This window comes from Hordeum vulgare, chromosome 6H (assembly GCF_904849725.1).
Source record: "Hordeum vulgare subsp. vulgare chromosome 6H, MorexV3_pseudomolecules_assembly, whole genome shotgun sequence".
In the NCBI taxonomy this organism is placed as follows: domain Eukaryota; kingdom Viridiplantae; phylum Streptophyta; class Magnoliopsida; order Poales; family Poaceae; genus Hordeum; species Hordeum vulgare.
Window position 1 is genome coordinate 545311670 of NC_058523.1, and position 26876 is coordinate 545338545.

At 44.3% G+C, this 26876-nt stretch overlaps 1 protein-coding gene across 1 annotated transcript; it reads right to left on the reverse strand.

Moving 5' to 3' along the window:
* Positions 1–8450: 8450 nt before the first annotated feature.
* LOC123404415 (aspartic proteinase oryzasin-1-like) lies at positions 8451–24389 on the reverse strand. Its single transcript, XM_045098339.1, has 13 exons — positions 23972–24389; positions 23697–23757; positions 13428–13522; positions 13205–13317; positions 12786–12954; positions 12639–12678; positions 12467–12531; positions 11830–11943; positions 11679–11743; positions 10633–10777; positions 10429–10548; positions 9440–9528; positions 8451–8685 (listed from the first exon to the last, which is right to left on the reverse strand). The coding sequence occupies exons 1-13, from the start codon at positions 24329–24331 to the stop codon at positions 8601–8603; spliced, it is 1521 nt and encodes a 506-aa protein (XP_044954274.1). The 5' UTR covers positions 24332–24389; the 3' UTR covers positions 8451–8600.
* Between the last annotated feature and the right edge of the window lie 2487 nt (positions 24390–26876).

A 26876-nucleotide genomic window follows, 5' to 3' on the forward strand; every position in this document is an offset into this window, starting at 1 on the left:
GAGAGCACTATGCAGAAATCTAGGAGTCCCGGGTGGAGCCACGACCCGAGACTAAAGTTGTTTTGGAACGGAGTTCCTGATAGAATAATTCTTTTTTCGTACAAAGTTCAACAAAGTCCTTCCAAATAGCGATATTCGGATGGCTCTTTTTGAACTGCGTACCAAAAAGCTAATTATCCTATTCAGGATTCCGTTACAAAACAACTTTATAAAGCTTCATAGCATCATGCTCCTATTACTACTAGGTAATGATGAAGTCATGGCTTTCTTGAATCCTTTGACACTAGACAATGTGACATATTGAAGGGTAGATGAGATCAGGAAAAATAGGATCATTTTCTACATATCTAGAATGTCGCCATTTTGTTAAATCCTTAAAGGTTAAGAGAATCCGTTAGACATATTTTAGAGTTTAGGTTCTAGCCATGACCCGGGACTAAAGGTCCTCCTATATAAAATGACACTTCGAAGTTTCCAACCCCTCTTATATAGTTTGTTAGTTTATTAGTTAATCAAATGTCCGTTTTTTGCAGAACTATGGATCCACATATCAGGAACCTCGAAGAGGAAGAACTTCTCGAAGATATAATCAAAGACGACCCCGACGTTGAACCAGCTGAATCTCCGTCGTCATATCTAAACCCCTCCGGATATGGAATGGAGGTCGACCGACACGAAGATGAAGCCGATGGGGCAGGAGATAGATCCAATGACGGAGAAGGTGATAGCTCCACTGATGGAGAAGCCGGTGGAGAAATAATAAAGTCCCGCGAGGTATACATATGAAGTTCGACAATCACTTGTAATATGTGAAACATATTGGAGATAGCTCTATATTGTATACATATACATTCATTTGACGAATGTTTCTCCCTCTTAGGCCTCCACATCGAGCAAAGCTACGAAACGAGGCCCGACTAAAAAGTTGGATGCACGGACGCATTACACCTTTGAGGTGATATTGCCTACGGGCGAACCCAAGCTTCCTAAGAATGCTGCTGACACATTCAAGAAGCAATGCAGAGTTCTCATTAGGGATCATGTCCCGATTAGCGTTCGGGAGTGGAACAAGCGCAAAGGGGTAGCCCATAGTGACTATGTCGCCGAAAGGTACAAAGATAATCTTTGGAATGATCTCATGTCACATTTCAACCTGCTAGAATGTGAGAATGAAGACGCCGCAAAAAAACTGAGGGCCAAAGTCAAGCAGTGGACTCTAAAGAAGATGGCCGAACTATTCCGTAGCTGGAAGAAGAAGCTATGGAAAAACTATCGGAAGATAAAGAAAGTGCCAGTATTCGAGGGGTATCTAGCCAAGCAGGCGAATCACTGGAAGGCATTTCAAGAGTACAAGGAGTCAGAAGATGCCAAGGAATTATCAGAAAAGAACAAGAAAAATGCCGACAAGAAGAAATATCACCACACGCTGGGGCCAGGGGGCTATGAGATTGCCATCCCAAAGTGGGATAAGAAAGAGCAAGATCTGCTAGCTAAAGGCATCATACCTGAACCCATCCGTGGTGAGTGGGAATTGAGAGCAAGAAATTGGTTCCTTGCGCATGGTGGTTCGTACGACGAAGAAACAGGGGACCTCATCTACAGTGACGGTCTTAGGATACCCAGGGAGAATTAGAAAATGATAGTGAAAGAAATTAAGGAGGGAAAAAGACAGTTCATTGCAGATAGAGAGAAAGATTTGCTCACACTGGTCCTCGGCAATGATGAACATGGAGGACGAACACGAGGCTTCGGTCCTTCTTACCCATGGTGGCTTGGGTTTGCCAGAGACCAAGACACTTACAGAAGCCGAGCGAGAGCAAAGAAGCGACAACAGGATGAGGAGAATGACAAGTTCAACCAGTTGCTTGCCAGGCTTAACGAGCAACAGAAGCAGATTGATGAGCTTAGAGGAGTAGCGCGCCAGGAAGATCGTGTACTCGATATTACCGGCGCCCCATCTAAGCGGAAAAGCAGCGTGGCTGAATCTGAGGCCCCGCCCGACGATGCACGAAGAATGATAGAGGGCGGTCCCGGCTACCCCGTGGATGGAATCAAGGAGTCAACATCATGTGAACTCCATCAGAAATTCAAGAACATATCCATGAAGGTGGCCGTCGGACAAGCTTTACCTTCTGGCCCTGATGCACGCTGGCATGGCCGTGAGATTCCAGCTGGCTTTGCTAAAGTCGGGGTGGATGAAATCATGGCGGGGTTTCATGATATGGAGCTCGACATAGCTGGACCCGAAGATGAGAGGACACTCGCAGAAGTACTGGGTGGAGTCATCCTATGGGACAAGAACTACATCAAGCTTCCAGGCTCGGCCCCAAGGACAACACCGCCTCCGAGTCGTCGCAGGTCACCTACACCTCCATCACCTCCAAGCCCTCAACATGACGACGGCCAGCACAACACGAGTCCATCTCGATCACCGCCGCCGGACTTGGGTCGTCCGTCTCCGCCGCCGCCCGCTAAGGATACTAAGCGGAAGCGTGCCAGCAAGAATGCTCCGTCGATGAGTTCTAAGCAACGGAGCTCCCCAAAGCGCAAACTGTCGCCCCTCCCAAAGGTACCTCATGCTAATATTCCTATCAGACCTTATGATCGTACCGACGAGGAAAACGCCAAGATAGCAAAGGAACATTATGATGCGCAGATGAAAAAGAAGGAACCCGAGCCCCGCCCGGAATACACCGAGAAGCAAATAGCATATGCAAAATACTTCACGACCCTTCCATCACAGTATGACTTACACCATAAGCCTGATGGCTATACACGCACATTGCAGAAGGAAGGGAAAAAGAGAAGATCACGTGCAAGTGCAAGTGGGAGCAAATCAAGTTCAACTACAAGCAAAAAAAGATCAGACGTTCCTCAGCTTGGACAACAGGCTAAACAGTCGATCCCACCCCTCAGGGTGTTACCCGAGAATGTTCCCTCTCTGGTGCAGGGGCAAGATTTGGAATTAGCAAAGAAGTGGGCGGATGAATGGGGTATCCCGGTTGAAGACATTCTGGCTTCCCAAGACGACAGGTTACCCAAGGCTGTGGTAGCCCCTAAGCCACAGTTTGTCATGGGAGCGCCTTTGGTCAGCAAAGATGATCTCCCAACAAATATGCGTTACTTGCATACATGGTACTTAAGTGAATCAAAGAATGGGAGAACGATGATCGTGGCGAGTGTCCCACGGGAGTACTACGGCCGCCCCGAAGAAATCAATATCGACTTTGATGAACTCTTCCAGATGTACAATGCCGACGCCCTCGACAAATCGCTTATGAGTTGCTATTGTCTGTAAGTTTTTCAATTCGTTGTCTACATAGAACTTGTTTAGTTATTTCAATTCATTGTCTACATATAACTTGTACTCTATTATGCAGAATGAAGATTCTGGAATGTAAAAGTAGGAACATCCTAAATATTGGGTTTATTGACCCAGATAAAATACATATAGCGACGCTAACTGATAAACCCAAGGAGACGGAGGAAAACCTTCTAAGGTTTCTAACAGATCAAAATTTCTATGACCACATACTGTTTCCATACAACTTCAAGTGAGGGTCTTTATTCTGTTGTGTCCATTCACTTATAAGTGTAATTGATAAGTTACTGACACACACAAACACACACACACACACACACACACACACACACACACACACACACACACACACACACACACACACACACACACACACACACACACACACACATATATATATATATATATATATATAGACACACACACACACATGTGCAGCTACCATTGGATTCTGTTGGACATTCAAATTGATAAGGGAAGAGTTGATGCCTTCGACCCATTATCGAGACCCTTGGAACAGTTCCAAAGCTTGCATGACATGCTCCAAGGGTAATTTAAATCATTCTTGCGCTCTATCGGTCTCTTTCGATGATTTTCTGATATATCAATTAATGAAAAACTTAGCAAATCATTTTCCTTGTCGGGCAGGGTTTGGAAGCGGTTCAAGTGCGTGACTCCCGGTATCGAGCATGAGAAGCTGACCTTTAGAGCGGCTCAGGTAAGTAGTAGTATTATATACTTCTATTTTCAATACATTTATGATGCTAGATTATTATTTTGATTATATACATTCTATTCTCGTAAAGTGCGACCAGCAGCCACGGGGGACGCATTTATGCGGATACTATGTTTGCGAGACCATTCGCACGTTTACCTCTGAGCACAAGGATTACAGATACGACGTAAGCAATGAACATTCACACCTCTATTTTTACCCGTCATTCTTTGTTATCATGATTGATATTCATATTCATCTCCTCTTCTTATATAGTACACGGCCATGAGGGAGAAATACCTACCAGAGCAACGCGCGATTGTTGTTGCAGAGGAGCTTGCGACCTTTCTGAGGACGGAAGCTATAGATGACAAAGGACGATTTAGTGTAGCTAGGGGCCATTACTGATGTTGGTCCATGTAATCGAATAGACGGGCTCTAGTCCCGATAATTCAGATCTCCATATAATTGTATATATATATGGACGGTTGACATCGCAGGGCGAGGTACTGTCCTGTTTGAGGTGAAGAATGGCGGCCACAAGGTACTCACGAATGTTTACTATATTCCCAAGCTAAAGAGTAGCATCATAAGTCTTGGCCAGCTCGAGGAGCGTGGTTGCAAGATTGTGCTCGAACATGGCTATCTATGGGGGTATGATCGTCAGAGGATGCTAATTATGAAGGTGCAGAGGTCACCGAACAGACTTTACATCCTCAACTTGTCTCGTGTGGATCCAGTATGTCTCTTGTCGAGCATGGATGACTCGGCATGGAAGTGGCACGCACGCTACGGACATCTAAATTTCCAGGCTCTTCGGCAACTTGGACAAAAAGAGATGGTACGTGGTCTACCGTGCATCGAACATGTCGACCAAGTGTGCGACGGTTGTCTTATTGGGAAACAAAGGAGGGCCCCGTTCCCAAGAGAGGGAAACTTTAGAGCGAGTAAAGTTCTTGAGTTGGTCCACGGAGATTTGTGCGGGCCGATTACACCGTCCACCCCTGCCGGAAATAGATATTTCCTGCTCATCGTCGACGACTTCAGCAGATACATGTGGATTGTGTTGTTGAAGACGAAGGATCAAGCTTTGGAAGCCTTTAGGATAGTAAAGATGGCGGCCGAAGTGGAATCCGAAGCCAAGATGAAGGCCCTCCGTACCGATCGGGGGGGTGAGTTCAAGTCTCGTGAATTCACAAGATTCTGCGAAACACACGGGATCAAGCGGTATCTTACGGCTCCATATTCACCACAGCAAAATGGTGTTGTGGAGCGGAGGAACCAAACTGTGGTGGCGATGGCACGGAGCATGTTAAAGAGTAAAGGCATGCCAGGGAAGTATTGGGGTGAGGCGGTCAATACGGCCGTTTATTTGCTGAACCGGGCTCCAACCAAGAGTGTGGTTGGAATGACGCCGTACGAAGCATGGTACGGACACAAGCCCGCGGTTGATCATCTTCGTACTTTCGGGTGCGTGGCGCATGTGAAGACAGTGGCGGGGCATACTAGCAAATTGGCGGATCGGAGTACTCCAATGATATTGGTTGGCTATGAAGCGGGCACAAAGGCGTACCGTGCGTGCAAACCCTCGAACAACAAGGTGGTTGTGACACGTGATGTGGTCTTTGAAGAAGCGAGGTCATGGAACTGGAACTCCACCGAGCAAGTATACCCGTCATCAGATGACATTTTTAATGTCGTTTACGACGAACCTGAACATGCAGAAGCTGACAATCAACTGAAGAGGTCGTCGGGACAGAGCGATCCTCCGAACGCAGGTGCTACCGAAAACACGCCAGCTAGGTCGGCCGTGTCGCTTGAGCCCGCGATCAGCACGTCCTCTAGCGCTGCTGGGTCTACATGCAGCCACCGAGGCAAGGGAGCCATACAAGCTGCAGCCTGCAGCACGCCTGACAGCGTTCCCCGTAGCGCTGGTAGCCCAGGTCGTGGCACCTCTCCTGGAGGTTCACGTGATGGTGGTATGACCCAGAGTCCACCAAGCCACGTGCATGGGGCTGATGGTTCTCTTGTACGTGCACCAGTTTCACCTGGTTCACCTCGTGGATGTGTAGCCAGCCCAGGGGTGCTCCAATCGCCAGAAATCAGAAGTGTGGCAACTTCAGCAGAAAATTCTTTGTCTTCGACGAAAGAGGAGACGAGGGAACGTCCGCCAACACCAGTACGTCTGCGATCAGTGGTGGATTTATGTCCAAAGGAAACATTTCAAACCATAAATCCGGTGAAAATTAAGAGAAGAGGACGACAATGTTTGCTTAGTGTCGAGGAACCGACAAAGTTTGAAGAAGCAAACACGGAGGAGTGTTGGCGTCATGCTATGGATGAGGAGTTGGGGTCGATCCGAGACAACAAAACATGGGAGCTCGTGGATCCTCCCAGCGGCCATAAAATTATAGGGCTCAAGTGGGTGTACAAGGTCAAAAAGGATGCCGATGGAAATCTTGTGAAATACAAAGCAAGGCTCGTAGCTAAGGGATACGTGCAAGAGCAAGGTGTGGATTTCGAAGAAGTGTTTGCTCCAGTTACAAGGATGGAATCGGTGAGGCTAGTTATAGCTCTTGCGGCTCAAGAATCTTGGAGGCTACATCACATGGATGTAAAATCTGCGTTTTTGAACGGGGAGTTGGAAGAAGAAGTTTATGTCAAGCAACCACCGGGGTACATCAAAGAAGGAGAGGAACACAAGGTGCTGAAACTACACAAGGCATTGTACGGGCTATGTCAAGCTCCTCGGGCATGGAACAACAAGCTTGACCGTACACTGGTTTCTCTTGGTTTTGAGAAAAGTCCACTCGAGCATGCTATGTATAAGCGAGGCAAAGGCAAGGATCGTCTCTTAGTGAGCATCTATGTCGACGATCTTTTGATAACCGGAGCAGATGAGGAGGAGATTGCTAGATTCAAGCTACAAATGAAGGAGCTATTCAAGATGAGTGATCTAGGGCTCTTGAGTTACTATCTCGGGATTGAGGTACAACAAAAGCTTGAGGGGATCACACTATGCCAGGAGGCATATGCAAAGAAGATTCTTGAAAGTTGTGGCATGGAGGACTGCAAACCAACTTTTGTTCCGATGGAGCCTCGTCTTAAACTTAGCAAGAGAAGCAAAGCACCCGTGGTTGATGCAACGGAGTATAGGAGTGTGGTCGGAAGCCTAAGGTATCTTGTGAATACACGACCAGACTTGGCCTATTCCGTTGGCATAGTGAGTCGCTTCATGGAAGCACCCACGAAGGAACATTGGGCAGCTGTGAAACATATACTCAGATACATCAAAGGGACAACAAACTTCGGTTGTGTCTATTTGAGAGGGAAGAAGAAGGAGATGGTGGAGCTACTTGGCTATAGTGATAGTGACCTGGCAGGAGATGTGGATGACCGTAAAAGTACCTCGGGAGTGGCATATTTCTTGGGCGGGAGCATAGTGAGTTGGCTATCACAAAAACAGAAGGTGGTCGCATTATCATCCTGTGAAGCGGAGTATATTGCAGCTGCAACCGCGGCGTGTCAAGGTGTGTTTTTAGAAAGGCTACTCGGTGACCTCACACACAAGGAACCGAAAGGAATGGTGCTCTATGTTGACAACAAGTCTGCGATTGCTCTATGTAAGAATCCAGTGCATCATGACAGGAGCAAACACATTGATACGAGGTATCACTACATACGGCAGTGCGTGGAAGAAGGCAAGATTAAAGTCAACTACGTTTGCACCGATGATCAGCTTGCAGATATCCTGACCAAATCTTTGGGACGACAGAAGTTCACGGATTTGCGGGGAAGGATCGGCGTCCAAGCTGTAAAGTGAGGACATCGTGCTTAGGGGGTGATTGTTAGAAATAATCACGATTAGGCAAAAACCAGTCCGGCACGGACTTGGATTCTTTGCCGAGTCGGCTAGCTGCTAGATAGGACAGCTACTATTTATACATGCATCTAGTCCCCTGTAATCTTAGATCAAGACCAAAGCAATAAAGCAAAACACCAGGTACGATACGTACCTGTGGCCATCAATCTCGTCTAGCGATTCATATGTGTGCGTTGGTGTAGTCCCGGCCGGCGGCAAGAATCGATCAACAAGATCGAGCTAGCTAGCTTGGTGTAGGACGTGCCTTGAAGAAATTAGGCTAGCTACATACAACGCATCTCAGCGTAAAGTATCTCGTCGAGTTCGTCAGCGAGCTTCGTTCGTCATCGTCGTTCGTCGTCGGTCGTCGCGTGTCGTCGGAAAGTACTCGACGACACGGTCTGAGCCAACAACCCAAGTGCGTCGGATGGCGTATGGTCGCATATTTGAGTTTTATTTGTGCAACTTAGTTCATTGTTGCCCCTGTTTTCATTTTACCATTCACCTCAATAAGAACAATAATACCGAAGCCTGCACCTCACAGGGGCAACTAAATATTAATCCTTCCCATATTGAATTATGACTGTATCTTGGCCAATTTGAAACACATACATGTTTATTATCTTAAACCACACGGGAATTATGAAACATCTATAAGAAAATGTCATGAAAGACAAATCCTTTGCGGCTCGTCTGGTTACCTATGCCGCCTTCGCAAAGCCAACCTTCATGTTGCCATAGTCGAAGACAGTGTGATAGGCTCCCATGAATATGTCGCCCAAGATCCTATGACAAAAAAGTTATCGTTTTCAGAGTCGAGAAGAGTAAGTTCCACGAGTCTGAGTATTTTGAACGTTTTTAACAAAACAAAAGACCATATATAATCAGATAAATCTCACAAATTCCTAAAGAACTGAAATTGGTGAACGTATTTTTATTAGTTCCACACTAATTAAGTATCACAAAAGAAAATGAGGTCAATGATTAAATGAAACAATCAAGATCGAGTAGGATGATAGTGTACCATTGAACGTGAGGAGGAGGCGGAAACCTATATTACATACTATTACCGAGATCCTTCTGAACATTCATGTTGATATCTAGATTCCCCTAGATGAGGTATCTCATATTTAGATAGACGAGAATGACATTTTATTGGCAAAATTCTCGGTGCGCATGTACCAGTTGGTTGCGGTCATGGATGTAGTTAGAGAAGGTGCAGTACAGGGCCGAGGGAGCTTGTGTATAAGAACATCGAGTGTACCAACAGCGAGTTTATGTCTTTATTTGGATAGTGTCAATGTTAGGCTTCCCAGTATTAAGAGTAGTCTTGTATGGCATGTTACACTCTGCTTATATTGGCTAGGAATGTTGTCTCTCCTAATTTTAGTGGAATCATTGTTTGGCGGCTTTCTAATAAACGATGTAGTAATAATACATTATCTAACAAAACTAATACACTTGTATTATGAAATTTACGTACTACACTTGAGAATGATCAGGATGGATCTCATATGAAAAAGCTATGAGAGAATTTTACCAGATAGGACCATTTGGGGGAGGAATATCCATGGCTATGAATCCACTAATGCACTGAGTAGCATCTCCGTCACCGACCTTCAGGATGTACTAAACAACAAAAATAATGTGAAGCCAAAATAGTTTAGTATAATGGAAGGAGGGAGGGAGAGAAAACATATAAAATATGAATGCATGAGATCAGTTTTCTTCAAGCACTTATAATTATTCCTGTAAGCAATATAGAATCTAATATGCATACTTTGCCATCATTTTTATTTCCACTATGGTCTCTATAGTTTATTTCCTTCCGGTTCTATCGTCTGCTGCGGTTGCACTAAACCAAAGTTGTAAACTATATATGTGTAGAATAATAAACCTTGTGTTGCTCTTCACTTCTATATAAAAAATGGCTTAAGAAACAGCTGTGTTGAAAGTTGTAGTACTTCTCTTTCATGCGTAGAAAGCCCGATGTGTTATCTTTGTTTTGTTTAAAGGCATATTTGGATTACATGGTTGAAAAACACGAAATGCAAAACCCATTGATTTGATAGGATGCAAGTGCGAAACAGAATGCAAAGCACATGTAAATTGCTAGAGTTGTTGTCTATATGGAACACGAGAAAAGTTCCTTGGTCCTATATAAATGAGTGTACACAAAGGTTGGAGCGGATGCTGAAATTCATATGAAACTCGGGCATAAGAAAGCAATCCATGGAAGGTAGTGGTAGCATTCCTTTGTCCGAATATACATGTATAGGGAGGAAACCTGAAGCTTAGAATACTAAAAATATACAATGAAATTTCTAGAGTACAAAGATGGCCTAAAAAATCAGGTGAAAATCAACATTATGGATCTAAGGACTAAAACTTCAAAAGGTAGTGGGAAGAAAGAACATCTAGAAACTTTAATATGATGATACTCAATACAATGGTAGATTTGGTATCTAATATGAATGCAATTTCACACCAAAAATATGCAAGGTGGTAACCATAGAGAAGAAACAATACTTCCTCTGGTTTGAGCGCAAACTGTTTGCCGCCGATGGTGAAGGCGACGTCGGGCAGGGATTCAAGTCTTTTGCAGTCCACTGATGATTCTCCCATAGGGCTAGGGATATAGTCACATAGCTACAAGGTAAACCAATTGAGAAAAGTTTATACGACTATGTTATGGTGTTAGTTTCTCATTGGTATAGGAGATAGGAAACATGCCTTATTAATGTACTTCAATATAAGATCCCGTGTTCGATCCTGTGCAAGTTGGTTCTTTGCCCACATAACAGCCATCTCACAAACATGGCACATGGCATCATTTGATCTCCCAGCTTCATCATCTACCACATTCCGAATACCAAAGCTGCCATTACATTGCAGGAGGAAACAATGTAATAATGTCAATCATCAAGACATAAGTAAACCAATGTGAAAGGTAAACATGTCATAAAACCAACTTCATGCACTTGAACTTTTCGACCAATAAGATATTATATTTATTTCATGCTAGACAGGAAAATCATTTTTGGTGGAATTTCAAATGAAATTTGGTAGGTTGCAAAGTATGGAAATTGTAGCAAAGGAGTTGGGTATAACTTGAATACCCATTGAAAACTATAATTTTCTAACACAAAAAGGCATTGTAGTCATCAGGTTGTGTGATACTGTTGTTTCTGGTAGTGATGTCAAATCCCACGCTCCTAGTTATAGAAGGTATTTTTGAAGAAAAATTTAAGCATTTGATATGGAATTTGCCTAAATTATTTCTTTTTCTTTTGGAAATTGTATAGCCTAGTACTAGCAATGGTATATTCATAATCAAGTGACTAGTAATTTCAAAATAACTGTAAACATTGAATATATATACCAACATAAAAGGCGCAACTTATTTTAACGAGTCAATATGAACCATCTAAGACGATTTTTCAAATGGATGAGAAAATAAGTTGGAATCTTGTACTCTATAATTACTCACACATGAATTGCTCTCTTACTTGCGGAAGTGTTATCTTAATATTATCAAATAATTTCTCGTTATGTCGCCTTGATGTATCACTTCCATCATGTTTAGGTTGAATTTAGGAGTTGCCTTGTTGTGCACGACGCTCTTAATTAGATCCCATCTCCCCACTACAGATGTTAGTATATATTTCATGTGATATGTACCCCGCCTCTTGGTTACACGTGTCAATGTATATTTAGCAATATACATATTGCAAAAAATGTGTATGAGTGTGGAAATTACATGAGTTCCCAACTCTCACCTCACACCTTGAGTTCCATTCTGAATGCATAGACCAATAGAAGGACATATTTTTGTCGGGTCGATCTGCATCATAGACCCACACAAAATAAACTTATAATCCTAATATATGATTAATCAAATAAGAAAGAAGCCTTTGAAAATATGCAAACCCCATCTAGCATCAGTTGTAAGATCCGTTGCCCATACTGAGAAGCAACTGCCTTGCACTCTTGGCTGAGAATTCCAGGCGCACCAATCTTTTCATTTATCTGAGCAATTATGGCCTGCATATTTTCATGCTGGTTTAGTTGTCTAAGACACACAAATATTAAACTAAGAATTGAATATGCACCCACTCGAGTAGAAACTATGAGACATGGATAATTATATCGCATGTGTTATGCTTCATGTGGTCTAACAGGCCCTGTTTCACTAACATCCACATTATGTAATGCACCTATTGGCACATATATACTTTTTAGAAGTTGTTATTTTCTGAATTATTCGAGAGTTTATATGTATTACGCTTCAGTTTGCTCTAGTTCTTACCCTTTAAGTGTAATCCTCACGAGTGTAATAAAGAAAACAGCCTATAAATTAAACCTATCATAAGATACATCTTTACTTGTAGCAATGCACATTCTATGCTAAAATGTAAAACTTATGCCAAAGGTTTGGGACAAGGATCGTCAAAATTGGTTAACTATAAATGTTGATAATGTGATTTTATCAAGCAATCAATGAACATATGGTGTAGAGCCTTTTCCCTTCTATGTACATAAAGATAAACAGAGATCCAAGACATACTGTGGGGCCAACAAGCAACGAAGTTCCCGAATCTGCTATAGCTGCACATCGAGATGCACATAATCCTAATACATAGAGAGTATAAGTAACATGATTGTAAACATTCTTTAATTGGTATAGAAGTATATTAATCACAATATTGGGCATTATTGTCTTTTCTGCACGTTGGTACCTGTGGAGTTTCCTCCAATCAAGACATCACCCATATCAAACTGCAACAAGTGAAAAAAAAACTGCAACGGGTGAGTCAAAGCTTATCGACACCAATTAGTTACCACTTCTTGAATTTTAAAGTACTCAACTAACTGAAAAAACCCACCTGCCAGTATCCCTTCTTAGTAATAGGAACGTATTTATGATCTTCCTTGTGATGCTTAGGATCAATTCCTCCAAACACAATTTCTCCCCCCTGCCCTTTGTCGGCATGTCGGTTGAACCAGAATGAGAAAACGGGGCTACCAACCAAATGTTGATTAACCATGTTGTACCTATAAATTTTCTTGTGATGTCAGTGATGCTTCATATTCAAGGTGTGCCAATTCCATGGTACTTTCATTTTTGCAATACGACATGCAAATGCAAAAAAAGGAGAATCCTCAGTGCAATATCTGGATATTAATAACACACCATGCATACAACACATATATAATGATATGTTTATATCTAGTGTTGACACTATATATATTATGTAAACATGTCCCATAACTAGGATATTGATACAGAGATAGCCTTGCTCACCAGACAGGTTCAACATTGCCTTTTGCGATTTCTTTAAACCCAAGACCGAGAATGCCATCGAATTTCCTAAACATGAAAGTTATACCCGGTTCCAAGGTAGCTTCGATGAAATCCTGGAAAGGGTATCATAATACAAGTATACTGTCAAACTAATGAGATACACATATGAAAGATTAGAGAACATAAAAAGAAGTGTGCACTTCTAGTAAAAGCGTAATTAAACCTGATTTTTTACAACTAGGCCACCAACTTGGACATTGTCCTGGCTAATATATCCAGAAATTGTACCGGTTCCATAATGAAGTGCAACCCTTTTTCCTGCCAAGAGGGGAAATGAAAATTGTATTCATGAAAATACCATTTACCTGCCTAATGCGTAACTGAAGGAATACATGGACAACGTGTGTGCTAGGACAGCGATCATGTTGTATCTCAATGCTTATCAATAACTGGAATATGTTTCATTTTATAGTTTCTACATTATAATAGGTAGTAGGTAATTATTTCTTTATCATCATAATGTATAAAATCCGCACAAGAAGCGCTTTCGGTTTGAGGTTTTTTGGACCAAGATGGAGGGATTCGAGGATGCCATCAGAGAGGCATGGCAGTGCGACAGCAACATCGTTGATCCTTTCAAAAGACTCGACACTCTCTTTCGTAACACGGCGGCTTATCTTCCAGCTTGGGGGCAAAGAAAGGCCGACGACATCAAGATTCCCATGGGAGTGGCAAACTGGGTTATCCAGAGGCTTGATCGCGCCCAGGAATTGTGGCTGCTCCCTAATCAAGAGCTGTGGCTAAGAAGAACACTCAAACTCGCCATGCTCGGCATGGCCTCCTTTGAAAGGACGATTGAACGACAGTGATCGAGGATCAGGTGGATCAAGGAAGGGGACGCAAACACTAAATTGTTTTAGGCCGTGGCCAACGGAAGGAGATCAAAAAATTTCATACCGAGGGTGAGACGAGGCGACCAGATTCTCACTGACCAAAGCAGCATCCAGGATGCTTTCCATGCTGCCTTCAACAGCCTCCTGGGGAAGGCGTCTGCCCGGGCGCACACACTCGATCTCCAGTATCTTGGCATGTCCCAACTCGACCTCTCTGAGTTAAGAGGGAGATCTTCACGGAGGAGGAGGTGTGGCAGGCCATCAAAGACACACCCCCTGGATAGAGCTCCTGGCACCGACGATTTCTTTGGGCTTTTCTACCACAAAGCGTGGCTGGTGATCAAGCATGATATCATGGTTGCGTTTCTCAAGATGTTTGTCGAGGATGGTCGGGGATTCGGAAAGCTTAACAAGGCTCACGTTGTGCTCATCCCCAAAACTCCTGAGGCATTGGAGGTTCGCGACTTCAGACCCATCAGCCTCCCGCATAGTTTCTCGAAGCTGTTTGCCAAGGTTCTGGCCATCCGCCCTAGGAAGAGTATGCATGACATCGTGAACACCAACCAATCAACATTCATCAAGGGGCATAGCATTCACAAAAACTACCTGTTGGTCCGACAAGTGGCTCGCAAGATTCACGCTTCGAAAGTGCCTGGTACCTTCCTCAAGCTTGACATCTCTAGGGATTTCGACTCCCTCTCCTAGCCATTCCTATTCGAGGTTCTCAGGAGGCGAGGCTTTGGCAGAAAATGGATGCATTGGGTGTCAACGACGTGTCGGGCAGATCTATTGTCCACGCGCAGGGGCTCACAAAAGACGATACGGTCTCACCGCTGCTTTTCGTGATAGCCATGGACGCGCTCTCGACAATCATGTGCAAGGCGTCAGAGGTCGGCATTCTCAGCTGTTTCCGAGGAATCTCTCCTCTCCAAAGGCTTTCGTTCTACGCTGATGATGTGCCTATGTTTGTAAGGCCTACGGAGATGGATCTCACCTGCGTGGAAGAGCTCCTCGACATATTCGGTGAAGCCTCGGGGCTCCGCATCAACTACACAAAATCTACAGCCATACTCATCCGGGGCTTTGAGGAGGATGGATTAAGAGGCATGGATGCATTGCACTGCAGGCTGGACAATTTCCCCTGCAAATACCTGGGTATCCCGCTGGCAATCAGGAAGCTCTGTCGCGTTGATTGGCAACCACTTTTGGATCAGGTTAGAAAGCTCATTCCCGCATGGCAGCGCGGTATGATCCAGAGACCGGGACGTCTGATTCTAGCCAAATCAGTTATCCCTGCTAGACCTATCCACCACCTGCTCGTGCTCAATGCGCCAAACTGGGTCTTCGAGGAAATAAATGGATGAAGGCCTTCTTCTGGGCTGGTAAGGAAGAGGTCAATGGTGGGCTCTGCCTCATGGCGTGGGATAAGGTGTGCCGCCCCACCTGCCTCAGAGGTTTGGGTGTGAGGGACATGTGCTTGCACGCCATCACACTCCGCGTTAGATGGGAATGGCTTAGAAGAACTGGCCCTAGCAGGACATGGCAGGGGATTCCAATGGTGGAGGATAAGGAAGCCAAACTGGTCTTTAACAGCATGATCAAGATCACTCCCGGAAATGGAGAACAAATTCTCTTTTGGAAGGATAGATGGCTTCACGGTTTCACGGTTGGTGAGATTGCTCCTGGCCTTTGGAAGATGGTCGCCACCAGGGCGCGTAACACTAGGACTGTCCAGCAAGCGCTAATCAATAATGCCTGGACCGAGGATGTAGTTGGTGAAATCAACTTCATGGTGCACATTCATATCGCTCACTTATGCCTTGCAATCTCCACCGCTCCGAGGAATGAAAACGTGGTAGACCAGTTTCATTGGCCTGCTGAGACGACATGAGTCTACACCACAAAGGCCACTTACGACAGACTATGCATGGGAAAGGAGAGAGATGCATCAGCGGATTGCATTTGGAGGAGCTGGGCACCCCTACGCTGCAAAATCTTTGCGTGGCTCATGGTTCAATACAGGTTATGGACATCTAACAGGAGAACTAGACATGGGATACAGAAGGAATCCTGTGCCTGCTTCTCGTGCTTGCAAGATCAGGACAATGTTGATCACATCCTCTGTCAATGCGTCTACGCGAGAGAGGTCTGGCATGGTTGCTTCGACAGCCTGAACCTTATGTTGGTATTTGATCTAAGGCCAAACGGGCTGTAGAGAAAAGAAAGAAAGAAAAAAAAGGCCAAAGTATAAACACAAAGTAACGTAAAAGAGAGGGCCATGATCCAACGAACGTTCCCTCGTCACAACAGAAGCACCCTGATCGGGGGCACCCTAACCAACATGGTTTTGGTCCCCTGTCGCCAGCGCACACAAAAGGGTGGGGAGCAGCCGGCACCTGCGTGCGAGATCTAATTCACGTACGGTCTACTACTGCTCCCTACATCCCTAAAACCCTATCCGGTCTGGGGGAGCGTTGCACGACGGGAAGACCATCACCAAGCTCTGCCCCTGTTCCAGGGCAGTGCCGGTGGCGCCCTGAGGGACGCCGCTTCCTGCCACGACCGTCTACCCCGAGCCTGCATCACGCCTGCATCGAGCAGGTACGGGACATCGCATCACCTACACCAATGGCCTCAACCATTGATGGTAAGAACCAATCTCTCTCTCACTTCCATTGTTTAGGTGGACTAATTGCTAGGCATAAGATCCAGTCATATGAATCCTACGGGATTATTCCTAACAATGGTATCTTGAGCCGGTTAAGCCTATATTAGATCCCTAAGTTTGATCTGTTCATGATTAATTTTCATGTTTATCGGTGTCTTAGTACCACGGGACAGTGCTAGTTTTCCCAAGAATGATTAAACCATGTTCTGTTAATGTGTTCATGCCACGTTTCCGCGCTATGTTTTGATCTTTAGGCACTGTTTCCGGATCATAATTAAGAAAATAGAAGGAGGGGAGTCAAATGTTTCAAAGAAATCATGCCAAAGTCCCAAATCAGAGGCAAAGTTTCGGTCTCACCTATTAACGTCGGCCTTCGGATCCGCGCAGCCGTCGCCGTGCGTGCATCCATGGCCAAAACGCCGCTGTCCTCCGGGACGGCGTGCGGGAAGATGCGCGGGACGGCTGCATCGCATGGCTCTGCGCCTTGCACGTCGCCGTCGCCGTCGCCGATTAGATGCGCCACTGGAGCCACGCTCGACGGAGGAGCGCGCGGGACGAAGTCCCCTGCACGCTGCTCCGGCGAGCGCAGCTGCCACGACACCCCACCGTGTGCACGGGCTCTCACTGCACGCTCCTCCGGCGAGCGTGGCTGCCTCGACGCCCAATCGTGCGCACGGGCTCTCCCAGCCGGCGCTGCCTGTGGCGCAGCTCCTCGCCGGCGCCGTCGCTCGGGACTCGGGAGTGACACAGGATTGGGGAAAAAAATGGGGATGGGGCTAGGGTTTCGACCCCTGCCGGTTTTCTCTCCTCTGCGGGCGATCCGAGCCGGTCGCTCGATCGGACGGTCCAGCCGAAGCGGCGCCCAGACAGGCCTTCGGCCGGATTACGGGCCTATTTCATGAACGGGCTTCGGCCCAAGTTGTTTTAGCCACAGACAAAAAAAAATCATGTTTAACTTTCTTTTACGTTTTGTCTGCTGGGCTAGGACTCATAATGGGTCAAAATAAGACGAATTTTCTCTTTTTATTCAGTGCTTTTTCTGAAGTTGTTCTAAAAAATGTTTTGCACTATTATAAATAGAAAATTAACAGAAGAATAATGTTGAAAAATTATGTTTAAGTTTTCTGAATAAAATGGAACCAACGAGAAATTTTATTTGGAAAACTTTTATGAAAATAATGTTTATGTCATTTATGGCATATTAATGTGATGTTTTATTTTTGTAATACAACCAACGTTGTTTTACAATTCTGATTCATATATATTTTATTTTATGTTAATTCCTTATTATTTTCTGCCCAACGGTGATATAATTTGGAATTAAATTTTGCATGAAAATTGATCAACCAACGTAGGTTAATTTTTCTGCAATTTAATTTAGTTATGATGTTCTTTCCCTTTACTTATGATATTTTGAAATTATGACAGCTTCCGGTCCTCGTGGTTTCGAAAACATCAAGCCACTAACAGGAAAACAACTTCCAAACATGGAAGGACTCGTTGCTATTGAACTTGGGTTGGCATGAGGTTGACCTCGCGCTCAGAGAAAGTAAACTAGAGGAACCTCCAAAGGGTGCCACTGGGTATGCTGAGCTTGAGAAAGCCTATGACACTAAAGTTGAGCAGTGGAAGAGGTCTCCTAATTATGAACTTCTCCATCTCAACTGAGATTAAAGGGGCTATTCCCACTAAATAAAATACCGCCGAATATTTGAAATCGGTGGAAGAACAATTTAAGGGCTCAGAGAAAGTGTATGCTGATGAGCTTTTACACAAGCTGCTTGCAAAATATGATGGGCAAGGAAGTGTGAGGGAACACATATTAAGTATGAGCAATGCCGCGGCAAAGCTTAAACCCATGAAGTGTGACTTGAACGAAGAGCTTCTTGTGCTCCTTGTTTTTAGGTCACTACCCTCACAGTTCAATCCATTTAAGATAAATTATAACTCTCTTGAAACTAAGTGGAAACTACCTGAGCTCATTGCGGATTGTGTTCAGGAGGAAGAGAGAATGAAAAGTGAACAAAAGGATCAAGTTTTCCATGTTAACTGTGGAAAAAGGAAGCATGAGAACAATGCCTCTGGCAATATTGTGCCCAACAAAAAGCAGTTTTTCAAAAAGACTCCTCCAAAACCTAAGCAATGCAATGAGGCAAGCTGTTCACGTCCCGCTCCTCCAGCGGCTGCTCCACTCAATCTCAAAAATGCCGCTAGAGAAATGATTTGCAACTTTTGCAAAGAGCCAGGTCATGTCAAGGCAGACTGTCCTGGTTTTCTCAAGTGGCTGAATAAAAAGGGTAAGGATGAGGTCACTCTCGTAGATGAATCTCTATATGCCGATTTTTCTGAATCTACATGGTGGATTGACTCAGGAGCGACTGTGCATGTTGCTAATTCCTTGCAGGGATTCCATACAAGCCATACCCTAAGAAGGGGTTCAAGAAGACTTAATGTCGCAAATGGAAAGGAGGCTGAAGTTGAAGCTGTGGGCTCCCTCACCTTGAAGTTGCACACTGGTTTCCTACTTCAGCTCAAGGACGTACTTTATGTACCTACATTAAGTAGGAATTTGATTTCAGTTTCATGTTTAGATGATTATGGTTTTCATTGCTCTTTCAGGAAGAAACAATGTTTTTTAAAATATTGTAATAAGGATGTTGGTCTCGCCGTTCGACGAGGCAAACTTTATATGTTGAATCTTTTCGAATATCCTATATGTGTGAATCTCTATGAGCTGAATATGAATGTATGCAATCATGAAAAAAATGGGAGAAGTACCAATCCTTCTTCGAAATTGTGGCACCGTTAGGCCACATTTCGAGGGGGAGAATGGAACGATTGATTAAAGTAGAAATACTTCCTCCACTAGATTTCTCTGACGCGGGCAATTGCATTGACTGCATTAAGGGAAAGTATGTAAAAACAATTAAGAAAGGAACAGTAAGAGCCACAAGGGCCCTTGAACTTATACATACTGATATATGTGGACCTTTTAACGTAAAATCTGTGGATGGTTTTGATTCTTTCATTACCTTCACGGATGATTTCTCTCGCTATGGCTATATTTACCCCATACGTGATCGATCCGAAGCTTTGGACAAATTTAAGATTTATAAAGCAGAGGTTGAAAACCAACTCGATCTAAAGATCAAGGTAGTACGATGTGATCGCGGGGAGAATATTATGGCAGGCATGCTCCTTATGGGCAAATTCCAGGACCGTTTGCTAAACATCTTGATGAAAATGGAATTATTGCCCAATATTCAGTGCCCGGTGAACCTCAGAAAAATGGTGTAGCTGAGCGTCGCAACCGCACTCTGATGGATATGGTACGAAGCATGCTTAGTCATGCAAGCTTACCAGTAAATCTTTGGATGGAGGCATTGAAAACAGCTGCACACATCCTGAATCTTGCTCCAACTAAGTCAGCACCGAGCACACCTTATGAGATGTGGACGGGAAAGAAACCGAGCATGAATTACTTGCGTGTGTGGGGCTGCCCAGCTGAAGCTAAAGTGTTCAATCCACAAATTAAGAAGTTGGACCCAAAGACAATTAGTTGTTTTTTCATTGGGTACCCTCATAGAGGAAAAGGATACCGTTTTTATTGCCCAGGTCACACCACCAAGTTTGTGGAAACCAGGCAAGCGATATTTTTGAGGATAATGAAGTCACTGAGGTTAGGGCAATTGATCTTGAGGAGAAGCGGGTATATGTCCCATCCCCGACTATCCGAGAGAGCTTTATCCCTATGACTATCACGCATGAGACACCGACTGGTGATCCCGAACCTGAAGTGGATCATCAATCTAACGATGAGCCTCAGCATAATGAAGATCCTCCTCAGGATGAGGATTCCCAACCAAATGATGATCCTCAACCTAATGTTAATCCTCAACCTTCTCGGGCAAGAAGAAACACGCATACTAATGAGCCCGTGAGAAGATCGCAACGAGATAAGAAAAAGGCCATCCCAAATGATTATGTCACTTTCATGTGTGAGGATGAAAATGACATTGGGAAGGCACAAGATCCGACCTCATATAAAGAAGCCACTAAAAGCGAAGACGCGTCCAAATGGATGGTTGCCATGGAAGATGAATTGAAATCTATGAGTTCGAATGATGTTTGGGACTTAACAGAAGTTCCCGATGGAGCCAAAAGGGTAGGCTGCAAATGGGTCTACAAAACCAAATATGACTCCAAAGGGAACGTTGAAAAGTTCAAAGCGAGACTTGTAGCAAAAGGTTTTACACAGAGAGAAGGGATCGATTATAAGGAAACCTTCTCACCTGTGTCGGCAAAGGACTCCTTCAGAATAGTCATGGCACTTGTAGCTCATTATGATTTAGAGCTGCATCAAATGGATGTCAAGACGGCATTTTTGAATGGTGACTTAAAAGAAGAAGTCTACATGACTCAACCTGAAGGTTTTTTCATGGAAGGAAAAGAACATATGGCATGTCGTTTAAAGAAATCCATATATGGCTTGAAGCAGGCTTCAATACAGTGGTACCTAAAGTTCGACAAGGTTATTAGAACTTTTCGTTTTAAAGAAAATGAAGTGGACAACTGCATATACGTTAAGTTCAAAGGCAGTAGGTTCACAATTTTAGTCCTATATGTGGATGACATTCTGTTGGCTTGCAGTGATAAAGATATGCTGCAAGAGACCAAGAGATTTTTGTCCTCGAATTTTGACATGAAGGATCTCGATGAAGCCTCGTATGTCCTTGGCATTGAGATTCATCGAGATAGGTCCAACGGAACAATAGGACTATCATAGAAGGCATACCTTGAGAAAGTACTAAAGAAATACAATATGCATAAGTGCTCCTACACCTGCCCCCATAGTCAAGGGTGATAAGTTTGGGACATTCCAATGTCCAAGGAACCAAAATGAAACTGATCAGATGAAGTCGGTTCCCTATGCTTCGAATGTCGGAAGCATCATGTATGCTCAAGTGTGTACACGCCCTGACTTAGCTTCTGTAACCGGGATGCTTGGCAGATTCCAATCTAATCCAGGACCGGACCACTGCAAGGCCGCAAAGAAAGTCTTGCGTTATATGCAAGGTACTAAAGATTTCATGCTTACATATAAGAAGTCCGATAACCTGGAAGTTATTGGTTACTCAGACTCTGATCTTGCCTGGTGTGTGGATAGCAAGAAATCCACGTCAGGTTATATATTCACACTCGCCGGTGGAGCCATATCATGGAAAAGCTCCAAGCAAACGATAGTCGCCTCATCTACGATGCAGGCAGAGTTTATAGCATGTTTTGAGGCCACTGGGCAGGCTGTATGGCTAAAGAATTTTCTTCCCGGACTTAAGGTGGTTGATAGCATTTCCAAACCACTCACATTGTATTGCGATAATGAACCCAGAGTTTTCTATGCCAATAACAACAAGTCAAGTGTTGCTGCCAGGCACATTGACCTAAAGTATCGTGTTGTTCAACATAGAATCCAAGATCAAACTATTAATGTTAAGCATATCAGTACGACACGTATGCTTGCGGATCCGCTCACTAAAGGCTTACCACCCAATATTTTTCGTGAGCATGTAGCCAGCATGGGATTATTGGAAGCCTCTTGATTCTGGAATAATGGGACCACTAATATAACCACTCCCCATTAAGTAATATGTATTCCGTTTCGAGATAGGATGAGTGCTATGAGTATAGCGGTTCAACGGCATTTCATTTGTCGTTGTAACACCTTGCTCTGGTATATCATTCCTATGAAGAATGGACAAAAGTTAATGAGCCTAACGATCAAGGGGGAGAATGTTGGTATTTGATCTAAGGCCCAACGGGCTATAGAGAAAAGAAAGAAAGAAAGAAAGAAAAAGGCCAAAGGATAAACACAAAGTAACGTAAAAGAGAGGGCCACGATCCAACGAACGTTCCCTCGTCACAACAGAAGCGCCCTGATCTGGGGCACCCTAACCAACGTGGTTTTGGTCCCCTGTCGCCAGCGCACATAAAAGGGTGGGGAGCAGCCGGCACCTGCATGCGAGATCTAATTCATGTACGGTCTACTACTGCTCCCTACATCCCTAAAACCCTATCCGATGTGGGGGAGCGCTGCACGACGGGAAGACCATCACCAAGCTCTGTCCCTGTTCCAGGGCAGTGCCGGTGGCGCCCGGAGGGACGCCGCTTCCCGCCACGACCGTCTACCTCGAGCCTGCATCACGCCTGCATCGAGCAGGCATGGAACATCGCATCGCCTACACCAATGGCGTCAACCATTGGCGGTAAGAACCAATCTCTCACTTCCATTGTTTAGGTGGTCTAATTGCTAGACATAAGATCCAGTCATATGAATCCTACGGGATTATTCCTAACACCTTAATGTTCCGCTACCGCCCCGCTGGCGCGTTTAGAGACTGGTGGTTTGTTGAGAGGAAGCTATTCTCAGGAAAGATCCGCAGGGGTTTTGACTCATTCGTCATCGGGACTGCTTGGGTGATTTGGAAACAAAGAAATGCAAGAGTTTTCAACAGGATCAACAAGCAGAAATCACCAGCACAACTGACCCCTCTTGTCCTGAGTGAAATCAAGGAGTGGAAACTTTTGCAGGCTTTGGTGGAGGAGGATTAGATCCTTTTGTGAGAGAGTAGCTTTGATTGTATTTGTTGGTGTTGGTGTACCCAATGAAAATGTTCGCATTCCAATTGGCGTCTTGTAAACGCTATTATGTCTCCTATAAAGATATGATACGCTATTGGCGTACTCTCGAGAATTTTTTTTACGAAAGAGGAAAGCGTTGTACTTTCTTAGGAATATATGCAAACAGTGGCAAAGTCTACTGTCACCACAAAACTCTACTGATTGGAAATGATCAGATTAATTACTACTCCCTCTGTCAGTACAAAGTCGACTCACTTGTTTTGAAACAGAGAGAGTATTAGAAGACACAAACCGTTCTTCTTGTAAGTGGTGGACTTGCTGGCCTTGTAGCTCGCATGGAGGTAGCATGCAATCTGCAGCAAATTTATTAGTAGCGTAAGTAACCAAAAATGTGTACAACCCACCCTAAATCCTAAGCAAGCCAAATACTTCCTCCGTCTTAAAATTTTTGTCTTAGCTTTACCTAAAAATAAATGTATCTAAATACTAAAATTTAACTAGATACATTCATATTTAAACAAATCTAAGACAAGAATTTTAGGACGAACGGAGTACTACGCTACGCACCGAGAGAAAGCACTTGGAGGAGGGCACCCAGAACTCGGCGCTGCCCGTGTCGAAGATGACGGTGAAGTTCTGCGGCGGCGTCCCGATGGCGATCTCGCCGTAGTACTGGGCGTTGAGGTGGTTCTTAAGCGCCACGACGTGGCCCTCCGCGCCTTCTTTGGGCACGTCGGCGGCGGAGTTGTAGACGAGGCCGTGCCGCCACGCGAGGAGGCGCTGCGCGTCCTCCCCGGCGACGACGCGTCCGTCCTCGTCCGCAGGCCGCTTCGTCAGCGCGACACGGACCAGACCCTCCGCCGGACCGGCGAGGAGGGCGTGAAGGAGCACGCATGACAGGAGGATGAGGTGGCCAGCGGCTGCCATGGTTGCCAACCAGGATCGGTGGTGTCCTGTCCGGGGAAGGAGCTTGAGAAGAATGGTTCGCCCTGGGGCTCGATTTATGGAGTCGGCCGGTGGCTGGAACGGAGCTACGTACGTGGTCACCCTCACCGTTGGATCCTCCTGTGAGCCGTTGGATCAGGACGCCAGGGGCTTTGTGGTACCGGAATATGTCGCATGCATGGTGAGTACCACGGTTGTGTTCACGCAAGAAAAAGGCTTTGTATAGTTTGTGCCATTCGCAAGAAGAAACCAAATGTAGCTAGGTTGTTTGTTTCGTGGAGCACAAAGCGTGAGAAGAAACATAAGATGATAAGAGTCAGTTGTTGTGCAAAAGCGCAATGCTCCAACAACAGAAGCAGCAACAACAACAAACAAATATTGTAGCTGATCACGCCTTGGGCTTATTTGTTTTTGGAGATGGGACCAAGCGTGCTTCACTTGATCACGTCTCGATCGTACGTACGTGGCCACTCATCTGCCGCTTCAGTTTCAGTTTGAGCCGGCTGCGTGCTACTGCATGCATGCAGGCTTTGCTTAAAAGGCAAAACTAAGGGAGGGGGTAAAAGCATCTTTATCGCACATTATGCCAAAATTTGCAACAAACATTTCTTGGCCTCGGACATGCATCGCCATGGTTTCCGATTCTTACCGGGTCTCCAGTCCGTGGGAAAGAACTAGTAGTAAATCAACGGCGGAGCTTCCAGCATCCCCCTAGTCCATCTAGGAAATATCCCCTTGAGCAGATTGATACGTAGAACAACGTAGATAAAATAGTTAATCAGTAGCATGCGGTCGTTTTATCAGTATCTACTTTTGTTTAATCAGTAGCATGTATGCTTTTTTTCTGTCTTGGGAACACAGTGGCCGTTGTTGGAAATTTAAACTGTTCTCCAGCTTAAAATATCGTTCAAAACGACATAATTATTTCAGTTACTGAGAATCAGACCTTGATCAATCCATCTGACATATACCTACATCATGTAATGAACCAACGAGTATTGGTCAATGTAGGCGGATAGCAGCATTCCTGGACAAGGGCAGTGAACACTAGAAATGACTACCGGGCAGGTTGTAGTAGTACACGAATGTAAATTCATGAACATGTTGTAAGCTGGCATCTCCATGAGCATATTATAATTAGAGATGGTTGAAGATGCTTACTTTTTTGGATTTTGTGGCTGATTTTTATTTTGTTTGCAATTGGCATTTGATTCTCTGTTTGCAATTGGCATGTGGTTGTATTGTCAGTTTCTCTCATCTATTTCAAAATTCTGAACCCATATGGGCATCTCTGACAGGTGCAATTGGACGAGCTTTTCTACTATTCCCCGTCCCAGTAGAGTTTCACCATAGGAACTGTAACTACATGCCGCACCAATCTATAGCCACCTCAGTCTCCAGCATGAAATAAGTGTGCTCCTACTTCATCTTCGATTGCTCCAAAAGACCCTCCAGTTTTTTTGTTTATAACGAATAAGCTATCACTACAGATTATGTTCTGCCTCATGCCATTAGTACTCTATATGTATAATGAGATTCTGTATTAGCTGCATTGCGTTAATTTGAGTTATTTGGTTGGTTTGCTTATCTAATTTCTTCCTTTTTCTTATCTTAGGTTGTGGAAATCCCTGGCTGAGCGTGCACAAACATTCTAATTAACTTTCTGGATTGCGAACTCAAGAATTGTAGGTAGGGTTGACTGGAACATCTGCCATTCTGGATCATGAACTTGAAATGAAGGCTCATGCTTAGCTCTAAGAAGCCACGCTTTAGATGACATTAATAATAAGTACCAACTTCCTTTTGGCATTAGCATATATATACTACTTTGTCGACTCCAGAAACATAAAAGTGGTGTAAGTCTCTGCCTTTACTATTGTATATATAAAACAATTGTGTAGAAGCGATAAAATCAACCATGTGAGCAAGTTTAGTCCACAAATAACAATAGCTATATGGTGTGATGTTTGGTTATTGGTTTTGATCTGTGATCACTCGAGTTAATTCCAACTGCAGTTAAGGTTTCCCGCTTATGTTGTATGGTAGAATCGATTACACTTGTTTCTAATGACTAAACTTATACATGCGTAAGAAGCAATGGGTCTGAAAATTGGAATGGGTTGCCTTTCTTCGTTGAGGGAAATGAAATGGTTACCTTTTTTTGGTTTATTTTTTTCTTGCATGATCACCGACGTGCAAAGTACGTGCAGTTTACTAGTATTAAGAATTATTACTACTTGCTCTTTGTTTCTGTTGCATCTAAGTAACCTTTTTCGGGGCCATATACTTTTTTTTTTGAAAAGGAGGCTAGGCCCAGACCTCTGCATCGATTAATGCATATAGCCATATATTAAAACGCCATAATCGGCATAAGTACAATAAATGATTCAAAAGGACACAAAAATCCGAAAAAAAGAGATACAAGGCGTACTATACGCCCAAATCAGGGATGACGGGAAAATGTAGATGACTAGACACCTATTCTATTAATATGACGCCATCCAAACCGGTTAAAGATACCCTGTGC